At 33.7% G+C, this 21,499-nt stretch overlaps 3 protein-coding genes and 1 long non-coding RNA gene across 4 annotated transcripts; 2 read left to right on the top strand and 2 right to left on the bottom strand.

Moving 5' to 3' along the window:
• Nucleotides 1–2,253: 2,253 nt before the first annotated feature.
• Nucleotides 2,254–4,103, bottom strand: LOC134278164 (uncharacterized). The gene is made up of 3 exons (XR_009994388.1): nucleotides 4,042–4,103; nucleotides 3,875–3,957; nucleotides 2,254–2,460 (listed from the first exon to the last, which is right to left on the bottom strand). It is a non-coding gene; the product is annotated as an uncharacterized LOC134278164 (long non-coding RNA).
• A 259-nt stretch (nucleotides 4,104–4,362) lies between these two features.
• On the top strand, nucleotides 4,363–6,343 carry LOC134278174 (E3 ubiquitin-protein ligase TRIM45-like). Its single transcript, XM_062760491.1, has 3 exons — nucleotides 4,363–4,377; nucleotides 5,666–6,271; nucleotides 6,316–6,343. Exons 2-3 carry the CDS (start codon nucleotides 5,679–5,681, stop codon nucleotides 6,341–6,343), a joined length of 621 nt encoding a protein of 206 aa, XP_062616475.1. The 5' UTR covers nucleotides 4,363–4,377; nucleotides 5,666–5,678.
• Nucleotides 6,344–6,348: 5 nt separating this feature from the next.
• LOC134278163 (protein lin-41-like) lies at nucleotides 6,349–7,502 on the top strand. Its single transcript, XM_062760483.1, has one exon. The coding sequence runs from the start codon at nucleotides 6,504–6,506 to the stop codon at nucleotides 7,362–7,364; it is 861 nt and encodes a 286-aa protein (XP_062616467.1). The 5' UTR covers nucleotides 6,349–6,503; the 3' UTR covers nucleotides 7,365–7,502.
• A 2,975-nt stretch (nucleotides 7,503–10,477) lies between these two features.
• Nucleotides 10,478–21,451, bottom strand: LOC134278173 (Bardet-Biedl syndrome 1 protein homolog). Its single transcript, XM_062760490.1, has 12 exons — nucleotides 21,385–21,451; nucleotides 20,452–20,570; nucleotides 17,133–17,302; nucleotides 16,926–17,015; nucleotides 16,463–16,587; nucleotides 16,262–16,308; nucleotides 15,949–16,060; nucleotides 12,520–12,651; nucleotides 12,159–12,265; nucleotides 11,932–12,055; nucleotides 11,428–11,656; nucleotides 10,478–10,719 (listed from the first exon to the last, which is right to left on the bottom strand). The coding sequence occupies exons 2-12, from the start codon at nucleotides 20,496–20,498 to the stop codon at nucleotides 10,478–10,480; spliced, it is 1,425 nt and encodes a 474-aa protein (XP_062616474.1). The 5' UTR covers nucleotides 20,499–20,570; nucleotides 21,385–21,451.
• Between the last annotated feature and the right edge of the window lie 48 nt (nucleotides 21,452–21,499).

Genomic DNA, 21,499 nt, shown 5'->3' with positions numbered 1-21,499 from the left:
TGGATCATTAAAAATTTTAGTTGTCTATGATATCAATGAGCCTGGACTTGAATTTATCAGGGGGAGTGGTTGTGTATACAGTAACTGAAAAGTCGTAAGTTAATTTTGCTGCTGTTAATTTCGGTAAAATTATGCAACTTACTCATCATAATCATGCATCCAATATGTCTGCTTAATACCTATACATATACGAGGATTGTCCCCAAAATGTAGACCTAATATATTCAATGTTCTTTAAAATTGTGGATTTTGAAATATATATCTTTCATATTGATAATATTAGGACGATTTATATGAGGGCCGATAAGGTCTCTCGGCACACGAACAAAATTCTGAATATTTTACGCATATAACTATTACATTTACTTTTATTTCTTTAGTACTATGTAAAACATGAATTTAAATTTACATCAGTAAATTCAGAATCAAAATCTTAATAAAATGTCAAATTTTCATATAGATAGCATTGGAAACAGACGATTGGTGTCATGATTTTCAAGTATTGTTGGAATTGTTTTTGATGAAAATGACGTCGTCAAACGCGTAGCCAGCTCACGGATATGTACTAAATTGTTTTGAATATGATTTGTATACATTTAAGACGAGGGGAAAAGTACAGAAGTGACATTACACAATAGATTCAATAAGAGTTCTTCCTCTATACCAGAATTAGGGTAGTTAAAACATGTAAGAATTAGAGTACTGTTTTTTTAAAGTACACAGACAACGGGGAACTATCTCGGCCACGAACGACGTCAAACAATGTATTAGCTGCTCCCCATAATGTATGGCGATCTTTTGACTAAATTTCGACTAAAATTTGATTCTGCTTTAAAAAAAGATCAACAAAACCTTTCAGTAGTGAATTTAAATAAGTCCCTTGGTCAAAAGTGGTCTTTCAATTAAAAAAATATTGAATGTTAACAGACGCGTGTGAAGCAAAAAAAAAATATATATATCATAACGTTATATGAAACGTAAATAACGCTTGCTTTTTTGCGCCGATGTACACTTACATGCTTTCTTTATTTTTTCATAATTTCCTTATTAAATGTGATATCATTATAAAATTTGAAATGCACGATCACAAAATGTTTCTTTTTGTTATGAGAAGAAAAGAAATTTAATTCAACAAAGAGAAAATAAGCTGTTTTCCCTGTCTACGACTTTTTGGGACAACCCTCGTATATATAGGGACAGAGAAGATTTTAAAATAATCTTATGCATTTTCACTGTACGATCATTTAAGTTCGTCCTTTCTTCAGAGTTCCTGACCCTGGGTCATGAAATTAATAATTTTGGTAAAGTGTTCAATTCTTATAACAATCATACAAACAAATTGACTGCTGGATGTGCTGGAATAAAATTGAATATTTAAACAAAGCACTAATGTGATGTGATGGTTTAACTTCATTATTTAGGCCCCAGGGTGCAGAAAACATAAATTGCACAAATTTTGGGATCCCTTTACCAACTAATGCTATACTATATGCCAAATTTGGTTGACATTTGTTCAAGAGTTCAAGAGAAAAAGTTGAAAATGTTTAATTTGAAATGATTAGGACAAAATGGACAAAATACAGAAACCAACAGGTCACCTTTGTTCAAGCTGCCAGCTTTTGAATTCATAGGATTCCTTGGGTCTGTGTCCAAATCTATGTCATAATCCTATCCATTAATTTCTTCAAAAATATAATTTCATTTTCTTCCAGAGTCCAAGATATTATGAACTTTTTGTAATATGAAGGAAAAAAATTTAGCCTAAATCTTGTATCGGATTCAAAATTTATAAACTGTAATCAAACATCACAAATGATGGTATTAGAAAACACTGACTGGCAGGAGAGATATGGTCGCCAAAGAATAACAATTTTTTACTGGTCTCATAAAAAATCATGCAACAAAGGCTGTCATAAGACAATTTCGTCATGATACAAGCAAGTTATTTAAAATTTATTTATTTTGGTGTCCTGATTTAATTGGACAAGGGGAGGAGACTCATGCTGCACTTGTCATGCTTTGCCCAATAAATTAGGATACACAAGTATGAATACTGATTTACAATGACTAATACTTACTTTTTGTTAATTGATACCATTAAAAATTCCAATAAAAATAACTTCTGAAACGTCTTTTTCAATTTATCAAATATTGCCACCTTTAAAAAGGTATCAAACATCTTTTTTGTCTGTTTTAAACCATTAATTTTAATGATTTTTTAAAAAAAATGTACTCTCATCAGTTATGGAGTACAAAAAGAAAAACTTCTCCATTTTGATGAAGAATAAAACAATCAAGGTCACATAACAGTTTGTCATTCAATAGAATGTCAGTGTACAGTAATGATCTTCCCACTCCTGCTACATCCACTCTCTTTGGATCCCTAAACTTCTTCCATGTCTTCATCATCAGCTTCCTGTATCACCTGTACCATCTTCTTCTCAAGTTTTTTGGCTCGGGCTGTAGAAATACGAAAACAAGGAGATACATTTTACAAGTTTTTTGGCTTGTGCTATACAAAATAAAGAGATATGTTATATTGTCAAGATATCTGCGGTGATTTTTTTTGATCTTTCAAAGTCTAATCCCAAATAAATTTAATTCAACTTATATATCAAAAAAGTAAATGCTGATTTTTTTCCAATTATGAACTTTGCAGAAAAATGAACATGTTATAGCTATTTCTTAGCCTTTAACTAAAATATCAAGTTTTCTAACTCATTCTTAAAGTTATTCAACACAGAATCTAATCCATTTTGAAAGTTACGGTAAAAATTCAAAACATAAAATAGTTAAACATCTTGATGTTTGTTTCCCTGTTTCTTTTTGTTTGAATGGTTAAACCAATCTTTCATGGTCTCAATCAAAAAGTTAAAGTCAAATTTACCTAAAAACGTCCATTTTCCACTCTTAAATGAATAATTTGTTGAAGCATATTTTCCTTGTTTCTTTTTGTTTAAATGGTTAAACCAATGGGTTCATGGTTGCAGCATCAATTCAGTTAAATTCAATACCCCCCTACATTTTCCACTCTTACGCAAATTTGTTTAAGCATATTTTTTTTAGTTTTTGTTTTATTTTTCAAAATTTCATCCTGAATCCTCATGCTGATAATTGCCGCACAGTTTTTTTTCTCTTTGTTTTTAATGTCATTTTTCAATAGGAAATTAAAATTGTCAGTTACAGAACATCTTCAACAGTCTTTCATCAAATAGCTGTTTGTTTAAATGGTAAAACCAATGGGTTCATGGTTGCAGCATCAATGTAGTGAAATTCAACACCCCACCCCACACCCATTTTCCACTGATGAATTTTAGATATTTTTCTTTATTTTTCTTTCATCTCCTCATCTCTGATGATTTCACATATACTTTCACTTTGTTTTTAATGTCAATTTTTAATTGGAAAATTAAAATCTGTCAAAGTCCATCAAATAGCTGTTTGTATCTACCTTGTGCCATTTTAGACAAGATTTCAAATATACCTTTAAAGTCTAATTTGACTGAATTTTACGTTGTCCATAAAATATAATTATATATTAAGTGGGAACACTGCACAGCTACATATGTAGAAGTGGGAGGTGGTTTTTTATGTTTGATTGTGTCACATGTATATATGAAGACAAATTGACAGATTCTGTATCATACAAACCAAATGCAATTTGCTGTGCTTATGGCCCAAAAATTTGTATCTATGATACAAAACCAGCCTTGTTCTCAAAGCAATTGTCTGAATTTGTAATCGTTTCAATTCTTTTGAATTAATACATAATGCTGAAGACACCTTCTTGATTCTAATAAAAGCATCATTTAAAGTTATACACCAAGTTTTAAAGATTTTTTGTTGTAATAAATGTAAAGGAAAGAAAACAAACCCGCTGGTGCTCTGATTAAGTGTATATTTGTTTCAACCTCCTTCACGTTCGCTTCTTTCCTGAGTTCTTTGCCCTTATTTAATCTGAAAAAGAAATTTTGTTGTCAATGTGATTGAAATAAATGCATTATATACCTGTCTAAGGTCCGTATTCCTTCAGTTACCTACCTGTTAAGAATAAATTGGTTTTGTCTTTTTACTCGAATCTCCTCTATTCTCTTCATTGCTTTGACTGAAAACACAACAACATATTCTAAGTCCAGAAATAGAGTGACAAAGGACACAGTTTTAGGCACAAATGCTATAAAGCACATAACTATGATTTAGTTGTAAAATATAACACAAGTAAGTGGGTCATGTGATCCCCATACAGAGATTGTACAGGTATTTGGCCAACAAGACAGACGCCATTAAATTTTGTGGGTAACAAATGTGGGTCATGTGATTACCTGGCATACAGAGATCGTACAAATATTTGGCCATGATTTTAGACAGACCCTGCAGGTAACATTTATGGATGAATTCATTTGATAATTTTTGCTTAAACAATACAGATATCTTTTTTTATAAACAACATGGACTAAATTTGCTCTTACATTATACTGATTGTACATTGTAACTTTATGTACTAGTCTACAAATTATATTTATGTTTTCTAATTAAAGACTCTATACCAATAAAGAAGGATTATTTAAAGCTTAAAAAAATATGACTTGTCTAGTACTTGCGATTCAGTACTTTGGAATGCATGGATTATTCTTATTATGAAAATATAATTCGAGAAAAAAAATGCTGGGTAGGACCTTGGAAAATCTTTGAGAAGTGATGTGAAGATGCTATGGACAGCATATCATGTGACTGCCTTCACTGTGGCTAGAACAAAGGCTGTAGAATTTGTATACATGTAATAATATAAAAAGAGAAGTTACATTTACTTTTCAGAATAAAAAACACTAAAACCTGATTTGGTTTCTTTTATGGAGATTATCAAATTTGTTTGGCAACTTTTTTTGTTGTAGGTTTTGCACTTTTTTCTTACTGTCAGAGATTCACACAATAAGATTGGATGATTGATTGAATGTTGTACATTAAAGTAAATTGTGTTTTCTCCCGTTACACTGCGTTTAAATGCAGTGTAACGGAGAGAAAACCTGTGGGTTCCGACGATGGAATGTTGTTTAATGCCCTGCTCAAGAAATTTTCACTCTTATGGAGAGCCACCACTTGCCGATGGAGATTGGAGAGCTACGAATTTTGTCCAATGCATGCTTGGCACTTAGGGCCATTGAGCATTGATGGATCTTTTTTGCAACAAGGGACTTTGGTTTATACTGTTTCATCCAAAGGACCGGTCTCCATGTCCCACAGTGGGATTTGAACCCGCGATGTAAGTGCCAATTTCTTACTTCGTGACTCTAAGATGTTCTGAAAACTGTACTGCCACGCGCCCGGCGACATTGATGATATCATCATATCAACATGACCTTATCTTTTGTTCTCTTTCATTAAATAAATATGTATACAAGTTTTAAAAATGTTCTGCCAAACATTTATTTTAAAGTGAAGGCATTTTATAAAATAAATTAGCAAGAAATATACTGTTTACTTATAAAAATGTCTAAAAAATAGAAATTTGAGTTATTTCCCTTTTCAATGATCCATGCAGCCAGTTTTTGACCTGATCGGTGTCTGAGAATTGAGAAATTATTGATGAGTGGTAATTTTTTTTGGCCTTGTTTATTTTATTGAAGTGATCTCAGAATGTTTTAACAAGTGCCTTTTTTCATGCTAGGTTTACTTAAATCATGGACCCCCGTACCAGTGCACAGGACGTGATGCGATGTGACCTGTGTGAGACCGCTGTGGTACAGATGCATTGTGATACATGTCTTATCAACCTGTGTACAGCTTGCGTAGGAAAACACATGATATCTGATGAATCCAAAAAACATGAAATTGTTAAATTTACTCTGAGAAAAACTACCCCCCTCTACCCTGTATGCATATCTCATGATAAAGAACAATGTGAAATGTACTGTAAGCTATGTGACGTTCCTGTGTGTGCTACTTGCCTTGCTTCTGATCAACATCTAGGTCATAAATTATTGAAAATTTTACAAGTTTTAGATAAGAAAAAAGAAAAGATCACAAAGGAACTGGCTGAATTAAATGGGACGATTTATCCAACCTACCAGGACATTGCCTCTGATGTACAAAACAGAATGAGTCAGTTAGAAAAGGAATATGGAGATCTCTCAACAGCCATAACAAAACATGGAGAGGACTGGCACAGAGAAATTGACAAACTTGTCAAGAAACTTAAAGCTGAAGTTGATGAGATGAAAAACACACAGCTACAAACTCTATGGAAACATCTTGATAAAATAAACACAACAATGTCTGATATCAAGGATGAAATCCATTCATTTAATATTGCTATAGACTCCAACGAAATTTCAAACATTTTTAAATTTGCATCTGTTCAAATAAGAAGATATAACAATCTCCCAGAAAAAATTGTGCCATGTTTGCCAAAATTCACACAAGGCAGGATTCAAGGAGAAGAACTTGCCAAACTGTTTGGAACTTTATCACAGAGCTCCCTTACATCACAAAAACATGGTTACAGCATGAAGACAACACAGAAATCACTAGACGCTGGATCCTCTCCTCCAGTCAAACAGCTGCTTGATGAACCAGAGACTATCACCACCATAAAAACTGGGTATGGAGAACTTTACGATGTGGCCTGTCAGAGTGATGAAGGAATCTGGACAAGAGGAGATGACAGCACCATGAAACTCTACAGCATCAATCAGGGATCACTACTCAAGTCAATCACAACCAAGTCAGGGAACATACCATATAACATAGCAGTGACAAACAGTGGAGATCTAGTTTATATTGAGTACAGTGATAGAACTGTGAAAATTGTGAAGAATGAGAAAATAGAGGAGGTGATCAGACTACAGAACTGGATACCTGACGGTGTCTGTAGTACCTCCTCTGGAGACCTCTTGGTTATCATGTACAGTGATGATAAAAAACAAACAAAAGTTGTCCGTTACTCTGGCTCCACAGAGAAACAAACTATTCAGTTTGATGATAAACGTAAATCTCTCTATTCATCTGATTCTGATTACATAACTGAGAACAGGAACCTGGATATCTGTGTGTCTGATAGTGGAGCTAATGCTGTAGTGGTGGTCAATCAGGCCGGGAAACTGAGATTCAGGTACACCGGACATACTCCTGCTCCAAAGAACAGACCATTCTATCCACTAGGAATCACCACAGACAGTCAGAGTCACATCCTTACAGCTGATTATAACAATGACTGTGTCCACATCATAGACCAGGATGGACAGTTCCTCCGTTACATAGACTGTGGACTTAATAATCCGATAGGACTATGTACAGACACATATGACAATCTGTTTGTTACTGAATATAACAGAGGTCAAGTGAAAAAAATTAAATTTCTGCAGTGAAAAACTTAGAAACAGTTTGATCATTCCTATGGACATAAAATTTTACAGTGAGGCTAAACTTTCAAATAGACCATGAAAAATTTTAAGACATACATGAATTGTGTGTTTATGTTTGTGCACATTGTATAATCGACAATGTTGACATTAGAGAAAAACTTTAAATTGTAAAAAAATTGATACGAATAAAAAATACTATATGTTTACATTTCTGTACATATAAGAAACAACAGAATATGTTTTATGGTGGACCAAGGAATTTTATCTCACAGTTACTTCCCAGGCCCATAGGAAGCTATTACAGTTTATGGGGACTATGAACTACCAAAAATTTCTTATCAAGCTTAAAAAAAACAAGAGGCCCATGGGCCACACCGCTCACCTGAGCACTGTGGCTAGTAAAAGAATAAATTGGTTTATTATTGAAAAGGTAAAATCCAAAAGTAGTTCCATGAACAACCATGGATTTTCTATCTTTGTGAAGGTGATTTTTAAAGAATTTTCTTATATATTTCTATGTAAAACTTTGGTCGGCCATTTTGGCCCCGCCCTACCCCCGGGGGTCATGATTTGAACAAACTTGAAACTACACTACCTGAGGATGCTTCCATATAAATATGATGAATTATGGCTTTGTCATTCTTGAGAAGAAGATTTTTAAAAAAATTTCCGATATATTTCTATGTAAAATTTTGGTCGGCTATTTTGGCCCCGCCCTACCCCTGGGGGTCATGATTTGAACAAACTTGAATCTACACTACCTGAGCATGTTTCCATATAAATATGATGAATTATGGCTTTGTCATTCTTGAGAAGAAGATTTTTCAAGAATTTTCCTATATATTTCTATGCAAAACTTTGGTCGGCCATGTTGGCCCCGCCCTACCCCTGGGGGTCATGATTTGAACAAACTTGAATCTACACTACCTGAAGATGCTTCCATATAAATATGTTGAATTATGGCTTGGTTATTCTTGAGTAGAAGATTTTTAAAGAATTTTCCTATATATTTGTATGTAAAACTTTGGTCGGCCATTTTGGCCCCGCCCTACCCCCAGGGGTCATGATTTGAACAAACTTGAATCTACACTACCTGAGAATGCTTCCATATAAATATGATGAATTATGGCTTGGTTATTCTTGAGAAGAAGATTTTTAAAGAATTTTCATATATATTTGTATGTAAAACTTTGGTTGGCCATTTTGGCCCCGCCCTACCCCCGGAGTTCATGATTTGTACAAACTTGAATCTACACTACCTGAGGATGCTTCCATATAAATATGATGAATTATGGCTTTGTCATTCTTGAGAAGAAGATTTTTAAAGAATTTTCCTATATATTTCTATGCAAAACTTTGGTCGGCCATTTTGGCCCCGCCCTACCCCCGGGGGTCATGATTTGAACAAACTTGAATCTACACTACCTGAGGATGCTTCCATATAAATATGATGAATTATGGCTTTGTCATTCTTGAGAAGAAGATTTTTAAAGAATTTTCCTATATATTTCTATGTAAAACTTTGGTCGGCCATTTTGGCCCCGCCCTACCTCCGGTGGGTCATGATTTGGACAAACTTGAATCTACACTACCTGAGGATGCTTCCATATTAATATGATGAATTATGGCTTGGTCATTCTTGAGAAGAAGATTTTTAAAGAATTTTCCTATATATTTCTATGTAAAACTTTGGTCGGCCATTTTGGCCCCGCCCTACCCCTGGGGGTCATGATTTGAACAAACTTGAATCTACACTACCTGAGGATGCTTCCATATAAATATGATGAATTATGGCTTGGTCATTCTTGAGAAGAAGATTTTTAAAGAATTTTCCTATATATTTCTATGCAAAACTTTGGTCGGCCATTTTGGCCCCGCCCTACCCCTGGGGGTCATGATTTGAACAAACTTGAATCTACACTACCTGAGGATGATTCCCCATAAGTTTCATCTTTCCTGGCACAGTGGTTCTTGAGAAGAAGATTTTTAAAACATGCCACCAAATTTTCATTAATTGCCAATTATCTCCCCTTGAATGAGGGCGTGGCCCTTCATTTGAACAAACTTGAATCCCCTTCACCCAAGGATGCTTTGTGGCAAGTTTGGTTGAAATTGGCCCAGTGGTTCTTGAGAAGAAGTCGAAAATGTGAAAAGTTTACAGACAGACAGACAGACGGACAGACGGACAGACAGACGGACAGACGGACACCGGACAAAATGTGATCAGAAAAGCTCACTTGAGCCTTCGGCTCAGGTGAGCTAAAAAAAGATCATCATTTTTAAGGAGGCACAAACATATAGTAGCTAAGTTTTCAAGCCCTTCTGACCCCCTTATTGTATTCCAACATGTAATCCTAAATAAACAAATGCTTTAAATTTGAGGCCAAGGAAGATCAAGGCAAAATCTTTGAGGATGATAAAATCAATTTAGTGAGAGATAATACAACAAAAAGTTTTTTTCCCCGTTTTCAATACATACTGGTATTACTGTAGAAGCTCTTTTTTCCACTTGGTATTAATTTACGCTTTGTACGCGGTCACAAATTTTTCGTGGAAATTTGTCCAAGCTTACTTAATATAAATGCAAGGAACATAGTGACAGTCTGAGAAATCCGTGTAATTTTCAACCGCGGATTAAACAGAAAATGAGATTCGACAAAATTATGACCCCATGGAAAAAAGTACATCTAGAGTATTTGTAAAATTGGTCATTTTATTGCAGAGGAAAGAGGCTTAATGTGTTTTTAGTGCAAGAAGACTTTCTGTTACTTGCAATCTCAATATCTTTTGCACATGTGAAACACTTGGCAAAAAATGTGAAGTATCTTCACTGATGACAGGAAGCAAAACTTTGAAGGGTTTTTGTAACACTTATGCCCTATATGTCAGCTTTATGAAAAGTATGTCAAACTCCAGGAATATGGGGTCAAAAATACTGGTACCCAAAGAAAGTTCCCATTTTTTTTAAATACGTCTAAGGTCAATATCAAGAGGTCATAAATGTACTCAAATAAAGGTCTTGCTATGATGAAATGAAAATGTTAGCACTAACTGTTGTTAAGTTGTAGTCAAGGCTTAAGTTTTATAACAGTAGATCAAACTCCAAGGTCATGAGGTCAAAAATGTTGGTACCATAAAGTCTTGTCATAAGGAATAAACTTGTGAAATATAATAGCCTTTTTTTCTGAGTGATACATACTGACTGCGCTCTCTCTTTCCCTCATGGTCTGGTCCACAAACAGCTTGGTTTTCTTTGGGACGTTGAGGCGAGAGTTCTGAGCGGCGGGGGGACCCCCAGACAAATCCTTCTCCTCAAACGTGGCATTTCTCTTCAGGATCTTAATCATCAGTCCTCCACCTATAGAGGAAAAGGAACAGAGTCTTGCACAAGAAAATCATGATATAATTTTACTAACAGAAAAAAAAAAAAATTTCAAAGTCTTTCAAGGAGAGTTAACATTCAACAAAGCTAGCATGAAGCCCAATTTAAAGAAAAATTCTATATTCTATTAATATAAAAGTAACGTTAAATGGTGTACTTTAAGGATCATGCAGTTGTATTTATTACTTGATATCATCAAAAACCTGTACATTTTAACTTCAATCTATAGCCCAATTTAGACTAGGTTAGTTACATTTTCATAATTGAGTCTAACATTTAAGGGCATTTTTAATAATTTGATTTACTCTAAATTAATTTTGATAAAAAGCATGTTGAATTATTTTTTTTCAATGTGAAATTTTTCTGTTATTGCCATGAAAACTTGAATGTCAAGTAGCTTTTTGCCCAATTTATTGCACTTGCTACTGTAGATTCCTTATTTTTCGTGAAAAGTTATTATCGTGAATGGGCTCTTCAATGTCAAATCGCGAGAATAAAAATTTGTGAATGTACGTTTGCATGATTAAGAGATTTTACATAGATTTCAGCACCATAAAAATAAAGACGAGTAATTTAATTTGGCGTGTAGTGCTTCTTGCGAAATAACGCAATAATTAATTCCAGGCATATATTTAGGAATCTACAGTATTACAAACACAGCTTCCATACTCAATAGCTACCAACCTTTCAGGGTCATTATGAGAGTTCCCTCCTCCCGCCCAAACTGTCCAAACTTGAGCCCGGTGACGACGTCGTCCGTCTTGATGACATTGACGAGGTACTTCTCCTTGTAGATGTGGACCTGACAGTTATTGAGGGCCACTATCACCGCCTTAAAGCCCTTACTCTTGTAGTCTATCACCTCCATAGTCGTCATACTCCCCGGTAACTTTACCGTCCACAACTTCTTACCCTAAATATAGAATTTTAAAAGGGTCATTCTAAGAAGAGATAAACAATTTCATTGTTGCAGTTTATACAATGTATTTTCAAATATATCTCAAAACCTTGAATATCTCTTTAAGTTTTTTTTTTTGTAAGCTTGATTTTGAAGTCCTAACCCCTTAGCTTATTCTTTTTTAAAAGTATTTTAACCTAAATATCTTGAATTCTCAGCTATCTTGAAGTTTTTCTCTCAATCTCACTGAGCTGAATATAACAATTTCCAACAGTATATAGTGCTTTTACCTTAGATGTGTAGCAGTGAAGAGATTCATCCATCGTTCCGACATAAATTGTTTTGTTGATTCTCTCCAGACCTACAGGCTGAGAATTCAACTCAATACAGTTCTTTGTCGGGTCAGTTGTACCTCTGAAAATTTAATTTTGATTTTGAGACAAGCTTAATTTGACATTAACCAGATAAATTCTGTACATCTATTAGATTTATAAAAGTTTAATTGTGATGCACTGACCTTTTTAATGTGTATATACATCCATTACGACAAGCTACCACGATCCTATACTCCACGTCATAAAGACCAGTCACACTGAGAAACACAGGTACCGCCGGCAAATCTAGCTGTAACACAATTACAGATACAGTGTAGAACTGCAAGTCTGTATGATTCAATATATCTCTGTCAGAAAAAAATCATTTATATATTCTTAATTAAAACTTTTAAATTTCAGTCTAACTTTGGTATCTCGAACATCAAAGAATGAGGTTTTGCTGTATTATTTTTAGAAAAGTAAATGTTGTACTTTGGATAACAATATTGGTGCCACATTGTATTATCTGTACTTTGTAAGTTTTCTGTTGTAATTTTGACTTACTGTGGTGAGTACAGTGAAGGCCTCGGGGTCAAGGACATACACGGATTTACTCTCTGTCCCCAGGACCAGACAGCTGATGGCGTCTTCCTCAGCCATAGACTTCTTCATAGTACTTAAACAAGTTATCACAGTCTACAATAGTGTACAAATTGTGAAAAAAGAAATGCATGATGATAAAAAAAAGTTCTGTGATAAACATGAAAATTTTGTTCTTTAATCATTTAACCTCCTGTCTTGATGAATAAAGAAAAAAAAATGTAATATTGCACTGTAAACATGTTAAGTTATTTATATGTTTGGTTATTTAGTTATTTATATGTTTGGTTATTTTCTCTATGAAGTTCTGCAAAATTATTTTTTTAAGGTAGAACCTATGTCGGAGAAGTCTTTGTCACAAGATTTTCAAACTTTTCCTAATGATAAATTAGCACTTGCTTATCAATCAGTTAAAAGCACATGACATGTTTCCTTGTTATTAAATGTGGTGCAGCCAGTTAAACATGGAATGATAAATACATACTTCGACTTCACAATTTCAGTCATTTTAGGGGTACTTGTCATGCAAAGAAGACAACAAAATCCCAGAATTGCTTCTTTAAACATCGTTGATATTATTGTTTATTAACTGAACAGTATTAAACAATATTTCCCGAGAATAAATTCTTTTTTATTCAATTGACTTAAAAGATAAGTCCACATTTTCAAAACTTATAGGCAAATGAACTCAATTTATTTTCAGTCAATTTTCGGACCTACATTTGTAAATATATATCAGAAGTCTTTGTCACAATGTTTTCAATCTTTAATATAATAAAGAACATACCCAAATGATTACAAAAAGTGCTTAAAATATATACCTTTCCCCTCTAACGAATGAGAGATAGCTTATTTACCGATACTAATATTCTTGACCTTTTTGCACTTAAACGGATTTTATTATTAAATGACTGTTCGGGGCTACTTTCAGCTTCAAAATGTTTATAAAAATTGTACTTTTAATTTAAAAGATCATATTTAATAGAGAAATTGTAATAAAACTCCAAGAATATGAATAAGTAACAAATAATTATGAAAAGGAAAGCACATCATTTCATGATAGATATCACAAAATGTACACACAATCTACAACACGTACATCTTTGACTTAGACACATTTCATCAAGATATTACACTATTTACCGGTGGTTGGCAACTGATGATTTTTTGAAAAGATTTTTTTTGCATTCCTTCAAAATAGTTACATACCATTTATATTACCGGTATTACAGTTTGTTGTATACATGGCAATTTCATCACACAATATAGTCTTGGATTTGTCAACTTAATTAAGGTCAAGATCTATTAAATGAAAGGTGCCTACAGGTTTCTCTAATTCAAGAGATATATTGTCATTAAGAATTATATTAAAAATATTTATACAAATCGAATATTAAGATTATTTCAGCATGATTTTAAATTGAATTCTGTGAATTTCAAAATGCAGTTTTTCCTACCATTTCTATAATAAAGCTGAAAAGTACGGGAAATGACATTGAATTAATTATGACGTCATAATGGATCTAGCACAGGCTGAACACATTCACTAGTTATGATGTCATACGACGTAGGTTCTACGTTAAATGGAACTTCATTTTAATGGTGTGTTTGTACTAGAAATACCTGTCTCTTTAGTGGTGTGTGTTTGTACTAGAATTACCTGTCTCTTTAGTGGTGTGTGTTTGTACTAGTTTTACCTGTCTGTTAAGTGGTGTGTGTTTGTACTAGTTTTACCTGTCTGTTAAGTGGTGTGTGTTTGTACTAGTTTTACCTGTCTCTTTAGTGGTGTGTGTTTGTACTAGTTTTACCTGTCTCTTTAGTGGTGTGTGTTTGTACTAGGTTTACCTGTCTCTTTAGTGGTGTGTGTTTGTACTAGGTTTATCAGTCTCTTTAGTGGTGTGTGTTTGTTCTTGTTTTACCTGTCTCTTTAGTGGTGTGTGTTTGTAATAGATTTAACTGTCTCTTTAGTGGTGTGTGTTTGTACTAGGTTTACCTGTCTCTTTAGTGGTGTGTACCTGTCTCTTTAGTGGTGTGTGTTTGTACTAGGTTTACCTGTCCTTTTAGAGGTGTGTTTTTGTACTAGGTTTATCTGTCTCTTTAGTGGTGTGTGTTTGTACTAGGTTTGCCTGTCTCTTTAGTGGAGTGTGTTTGTACTAGGTTTCCTGTCTCTTTAGTGATGTGTGTTTGTACTAGGTTTACCTGTCTCTTTAGTGGTGTGTGTTTGCACTAGGTTTACCTGTCTCTTTTCTGGTGTGTTTGTACTAGGTTTACCTGTCTCTTTACTGGTGTGTTTGTACTAGGTTTACCTGTCTCTTTACTGGTGTGGTACTACATTTACCTGTCTCTTTAGTGGTGTGTTTGTACTAGGTTTACCTGTCTCTTTAGTGGTGTGTTTGTACTAGGTTTACCTGTCTCTTTAGTGGTGTGTTTGTACTAGGTTTACCTGTCTCTTTAGAGGTGTGAGTTTCATACATGTCCAAGAACAACTTTGATGTCGATATCGACGATATCCACAATTTTATGTCGATATCGTATCGATATCGATCGTGATAAGAATTGTTAATTGGAATACCTGGTGCCATATTGTGTGTTTGTACTCTATTTTACGTCTCTTTAGATGTGTGATATCGACAATATCATGACGATATCGTATCAATATCGATCTTATTTGCATAATTTATATTTACATTGAGGTATAACATAATTTTACAAAGTCACAATTGAAGTCAAAATTGATTCATTATTGGCGTGAATATGAAAATTTATGATGTGTGTTTTTGAGGTTATTGTTTTAGATGTGTGATTGAGAGTAAGATGTTCTTTAGTGGTGTGTGTCTTGAAAATGTTTTGATAATTATGATTCGATATCGATATGAAATCGTCGATATCGACGATATCGACAGTAAGGTTAACTTAATAAACACAGAAGTGTTGTAAAAATAAAGTTTTTGTATAAAGGTGTGTGATTGGTAAAATAATATGCTTTTAACAGTGTGTGTTCGATATCGATACGTATCGTCGATATCGTGTGCAGGTAAAATCTTCGTAAAATTGTGTGATTAAAAATAACCACATTCAATGTAACAGGGTGTGTATTTACCAATGGTTTACCGTGATCTCTTTATCGAAGCGTGTCGTCGATATCGACGATATTGACACTGTCTCTTTAAGATTGTGTTTGAAAGTTTTAAGTAACAGTTGTTAAAAACAGCATATTAGGGATGAAAACCACAATGCTTGGAGCAATCATGATTCAGGAAGTCTTAAAACAGGAAGTATTGTTATAAACACACGAGAATAGAGAAATATAATAGAAACTAATAGAAAGTAATGTGTCGATATCGTATCTACATCGTGTCTTGGACATAACTCGTGAGTTTGTACTAGGTTTACCTGTCTCTTTAGTGGTGTGTGTTTGTACATGTTGGCAAAAGTTTCACAATCTCCAACATCCTGTAGTTGTAGAAATCTCAGTGACCTCACAGTTAACACAATGCCTTCAGCCCTATATGAATACAACTAATATATAGAGATGTGACTTTAACAAGTGACAAATTTTAAATAAATAATATACCATAGATCTGCTTTTCCATTACAATGTTAACACTCTATTGAATAGACATCTGGTATGATGGAGTGCAACTTTACTCTCATAGCCTACCTACAGTCATACCATCTTCACTAGTAATAAGCAGGACTCTCTTACCTCATTCCCTCCAGCATTTCCCTTAGCACAAAAATATTTATCTTTTCCTGAAACATTCAATACGTTTTTCTATAACTTAACATCTATTAATTTACATTGTTTTTTATTTTTTCCGGCAACATTTGATATGTGATATTTTAACTGGTTTAAAAAAGCTTCAAGCCACAAAAATTCTGACACATTTGTCTTATAAGTTATTACCTCTTTGACCTGATTCCAGAGATCGGCCTCTACAGGGTTAACCTCTAGTGTTGGCAGGGTGAACTTGAAATACGGCCTCAAATTCTTGTATACATAAATGTACGGACCTGAGGCTACAGCTATGGCTGAAATATTACAGTAATTAATTTTTTACTTAAAAGATCATTAGTTTCATATGAATTATCAAAAATGTACATTGTTGCAAAACATTGTGAAATGTAAAAAAAAAAGCTGTTATGGTACTACACCTTTCACAAACATTCCAAATAGTATTATCACTTATTAAGTGATATCTATTATAATCGCATATAATTAGTTTAATCCAACTGATACCATAAAAGTTATAATGTCTTACAAATTCAAATGAACTTTGGGGTTGATATATCAATATTGTTAAAACCTAGGGATACTGAGCATAAATAACTGCTTTTTAGTTCTCATTTCTAGTGGAAATATTCTATACCTGGTGTCCGGGGTTCATGGGTGTCCATGTAGAATGTCACAACCCCTGTAGGTAAGTCAATTATCGTGTGCTCACTCATTAAATTTGTCCCTGAAACATACAAAAGGAAATTAAGTATAGGTTAATGTTTGAAGTTTTTAACAATTGTTTGCAAACTAAAAAAAAAGAACAACCGCATCTCCAGCACCAGTGATATTCCTTCCCTACCTTTGTAGACTTTGAGCTTCATGTTGTACGTTCCCGTCCCTAGATCCGCTATGATAAGTTTCCAGTCACCGTCGGCTTGGACGTCGGACAGACAGATACACTGGGTCAATGTGTAGAGAGAGGCCACTGGGTCCTTATAGGCATCCAGCCATTTATCATTTCCCATCGTACTACAAAAATCAGATATCGTGATAACAAAGTTTACTGTCTGTATTATTCTATGGAATTTACACTTAAATTTTAGAAACAATATGAATTGCTATAATAATTTTGTATCTCCATGTTTACCAGTATTTTGACAACGTACATGCATAGCAAATTAAATACAGGTGATAACTCAACCTAATACAATTACTATGAACAATGCAGAGAAAGATGAATGTCGATCAACATGGTATGGAAATATGAAAGGAGAACAAATGCTGAGAAATTTAACTTTCAGAATTTTTATCCATGAAAACCTGTTTTCACCCCTGCCACAAAATGAGTACTGGTTTTAAGATTAAGAATATACAGAGGTCGCAGGTCAGGAAATAGGTCAATTTTCGAAATTTCTCATTTTTATGCAAATTTTCACTAATTTTACAGCACATTTTCTTTCGGAAAACATAGAGCACACGCGTGCCTATCTACCAAAATTATATATTTTATAAACTGATATCAGATGCAGTATATGTGTAAAAATTTGGTGTGTCAGTTTTCCGATTTGGAAAATCCACCAGTTATTTACTGAACCCTGCTTCCATGTAGCCTTTGAATCAAAATTAGTGCTTGTCTTAAAGTAAGCATCATTTCAACTTCTTAACTACAAACTATCACAGTTTTATCAGTGTTCTGATTTTTATACCAAAAATTCGGCTATTACCCTATCTTGTCCTTTAACTGAATTTTTGTCTTTATATGGATTAATTTTGGCACATATAATCTCATCAAGGTTTGTTATGATTGATTTGGTAGTCAGTAATTTGGAACTTATTTACAATGCAACTCCCTTTATAATCTTCAAATTCTTTTGTGGCAAATATGATCCAATTTGCAACACTGCAACAATGCATAAGACATACTATGTTGATGTGTCTTGTGCAGTTTGACGATTAAAGAGGCAGATCGAAGATTTAACTGTAAGCTTTGTATAGGACTGCTATGGCATGCCAAATTCAAGATGAGCTTAACATAGTTTCATAGTTGATAAATTAAGATTATCAGTTGAAAACTATAGTTTAAGAACAATATTATTATATATTATAATTAACAATATTAATCTATATTTTACATCTGTAAACTATAGTTAACGCGATATTCTAATGCAATCGTTTTGTAAAACTCTTTTTCATTGGCTAATGCACTGATGTTTGAAGCAGTAAAACGAGCATTAACGAGCGTGAAAGCTTTTTCATTGTGACGTCATAAAAGAGCGATGCAAAAACACAATGCTCCATGACCTATTTCATGTAACAAAATTCATCAAAATAAGACGTAAACAACAAACAAAATGCATGGATTGCATTAGAATGGGAATAACTAATCTTCTAATTTGGTATTTGCGACTGTTAATGCTGATTTAACGGTCACAAACATCCGTTTTACCGACTCAGCTTACGGGTGGCCGAAAACACTCAATTTGCGACCAATAAATCAGCATTAACGGTTGCAAATACCAAATTAAAAGATATTTATTCACAACCATAAATTATATTTAACACCGAAACAATCATTTGCAATTACAAAACATAAATTATCTGATAATTACAGTTTCAAAATTTGTTAGCTGCAGATCTGTAGCTATCCGAAAAAATATAAATTGATACAATGTAGACCGGATAGCTACCGTGCCAACCATTGAAAAAACTGTATATTTATTGCGAACAAAAAAGTGCGCTAGGTTCTTGATTATTTCTTCCAAATTCTTACCTCAAGAACAAAAGAGGGAAGAATTTAAAAAGTTTCTCTCTCCTCTATCAAGTACATTCGTAGTTGACATACAAACGAAGCATATTGGACCGAATTATCTTTGAAACCAAAATAGCAGTTTACATAATCGAAATGTTCGATGATTACAATATCAGGGTCAGGAGGACTATTAAAAACAATTATGACAAAAGTTTTGTAGTGGAAAGAGTCAAAGAATATGTTAGGAAAACACGGTAAGTAATATTTTGATATTACAGTTTAGGAACAAGGAGAAATAAATCGAAAACTGAGCGCACTTTTTCGTGCGCAATAAATAATACATTTTTGTGAATTTGGAGTGGCACATAGACTTTGCTATCAATATATATTTTTCGGATAGCTACAGATCTGCAGCTAACAATTTGTTAACTATAGTTTACAAACTGTAAACTATAAGTAAGGATCTGATAAATATAGTTTCATGCTATTTTAAACTATGATCAACAACTCTTAACTTTAGTTTACAAATGTAAACTATAGTTTACAGATGTGAATCTATGTTTATTAACAAAATCTATTGTTAACGCTTTATAACAGACAGACAAACTTAGCTTAACATTCGTAAACTATAGTTAATGACTGTTAATTATAGTTTTACAGATGAAAACTATAATTCATGAATTGTTAACTATATTTAACGGCTAGTTTAATATACTTTACAGTCTATAAGCTTAGTTTATCAACTATGAAATTATGTTTAGTTCATTTTTGTGAATTTGGAGTGCCATAGACTGTGCTTCAGCTTGCCTAGATAGAATGTTCTATCGTTAAAATGATATCATCCTACAGACCCGGTTTAACGATAGAATTTGTTCCATATATTCGTAATGTAGCAAAAAGAATAACCCGCATAGTGCATTTACTAAGAACAATCTAGAGAGTTCCGAATGTAAACATCGCAGGTTTGAATATTGAGAGAAAAACGAGAAAATTTATTGGATTTTCGTATTTTTATGGATTATTTTTTAGGATAAAAGGCTTAAGCAATCTCAAAAAGGTTTGTTTTGATTATTTTGATAGTTATTCCCAGTGCAAATCATTTTATATTCTTCAAAATTGTTTCGGAGCGGATCTGCTCCGATCTGCTACGTTACAAGTACATGGGACGTATTCTAACTGAGGTGAAGGCTTGTACCGAGACACAGTTAGATTATTCTAACTAGTGCTTGCCCAACAGTCACACAGTAAAATTAAAACCTTGTCATAAACTTGTCCATGATAATCCATCAAAATAAAGAATATTAAGTTGAATTCATTAACTTAAGATCATTTGTCCTTTTTAAATTAGCTTTCCTACATAAAGTAGCAGAGTGCAATGTAAAACACACAAAATGGCAGAGAGCAGTGTAAAATTAAAAAATAAAATTACCCTATCGAGTCATTTTCCATTTGATCTTTGTCTTCGCTTGACATCATTGCAAATGTTTTATTATCTTCTCTTCAAACGGGGTTTTTGTTCGTTATTTACATCTGCTAGTCATCTGGTAATGCCTAGGTCACATTTAAGCCGATGGTCGGGCGACTAAATTTTTCTGGTCTTGTCGGCTGAAAGAACATGGTCGGCCGATTCTTCATCGGGCGACACGGAGCAGTCACATTAATTCCTAGGGACACCGATGACTTGAATAAATAACACAAAAAAATCTTTTTTCTTTAGAATTCAGAAATATTTTTTCATAGATCTATATTCAAATAGGTGACGTGAGTAATGTTTGCAAGGCAAAGTGGCAGAATCTTATAAAATTGTGACTCAATGTTGGAAATGCTTGCAAAATTTTGTATGGAATTGCATAAAAATGACAAATGGTACATATCTTAGCAGCAAAGGATACTTAAGATTTCTTTATATATTACGGATTAATTATTCATGTCATTACCGTTCAAAAAATTTATATCAATCCATGCATCAAAATTCTATTTGTGTTATGTATCCTTACTGGGTTAAATATTCACAAGTCGGCCAATCGTCGTCCGATCATCGAGCTCTGAGCTACAGTTCGATTTTAAGCGTAAGAGCAAATTTTGAACACCCTTTTCCAACGATTACGACTTTCGACTTAATAAACTGACCGCCGATGGTCGGACTATGATCGAAACACACAAAATGGAAGAATCGAGCCACCGTAAAATTAAAAAATTATAACTTGGACCGATGGACACAAAATTGGTCGGCCGACAAAAAAAGAGGTCAAAATCGGTCAAGACAACGGCCGAAGAACTGACGACTGTCACCCGAAGAATCCCATTTCTGCATCAAAATCCGTCGGCCGTGGTCGTTTTTGGAAATGTGACTGGGGTTTAAACCATCGATTTTGACTAAAAACTTGGTAAATTTGTTGCGAATGAAAACAATTTCACCGGAAATGCTCTTCGAAAATGAATTAAGTAACTCGACCATGATTGACACACAAAAATTC

The sequence above is a fragment of the Saccostrea cucullata genome, unplaced genomic scaffold, assembly GCF_032062105.1.
Source record: "Saccostrea cucullata isolate Sc308-1 unplaced genomic scaffold, CSIRO_AGI_Scuc_v1 ctg3017, whole genome shotgun sequence".
Lineage (NCBI taxonomy): Eukaryota > Metazoa > Mollusca > Bivalvia > Ostreida > Ostreidae > Saccostrea > Saccostrea cuccullata.
The sequence above is the reverse complement of the archived record's forward strand: the minus strand, read 5'-3'. Positions and strand labels throughout refer to the sequence as shown.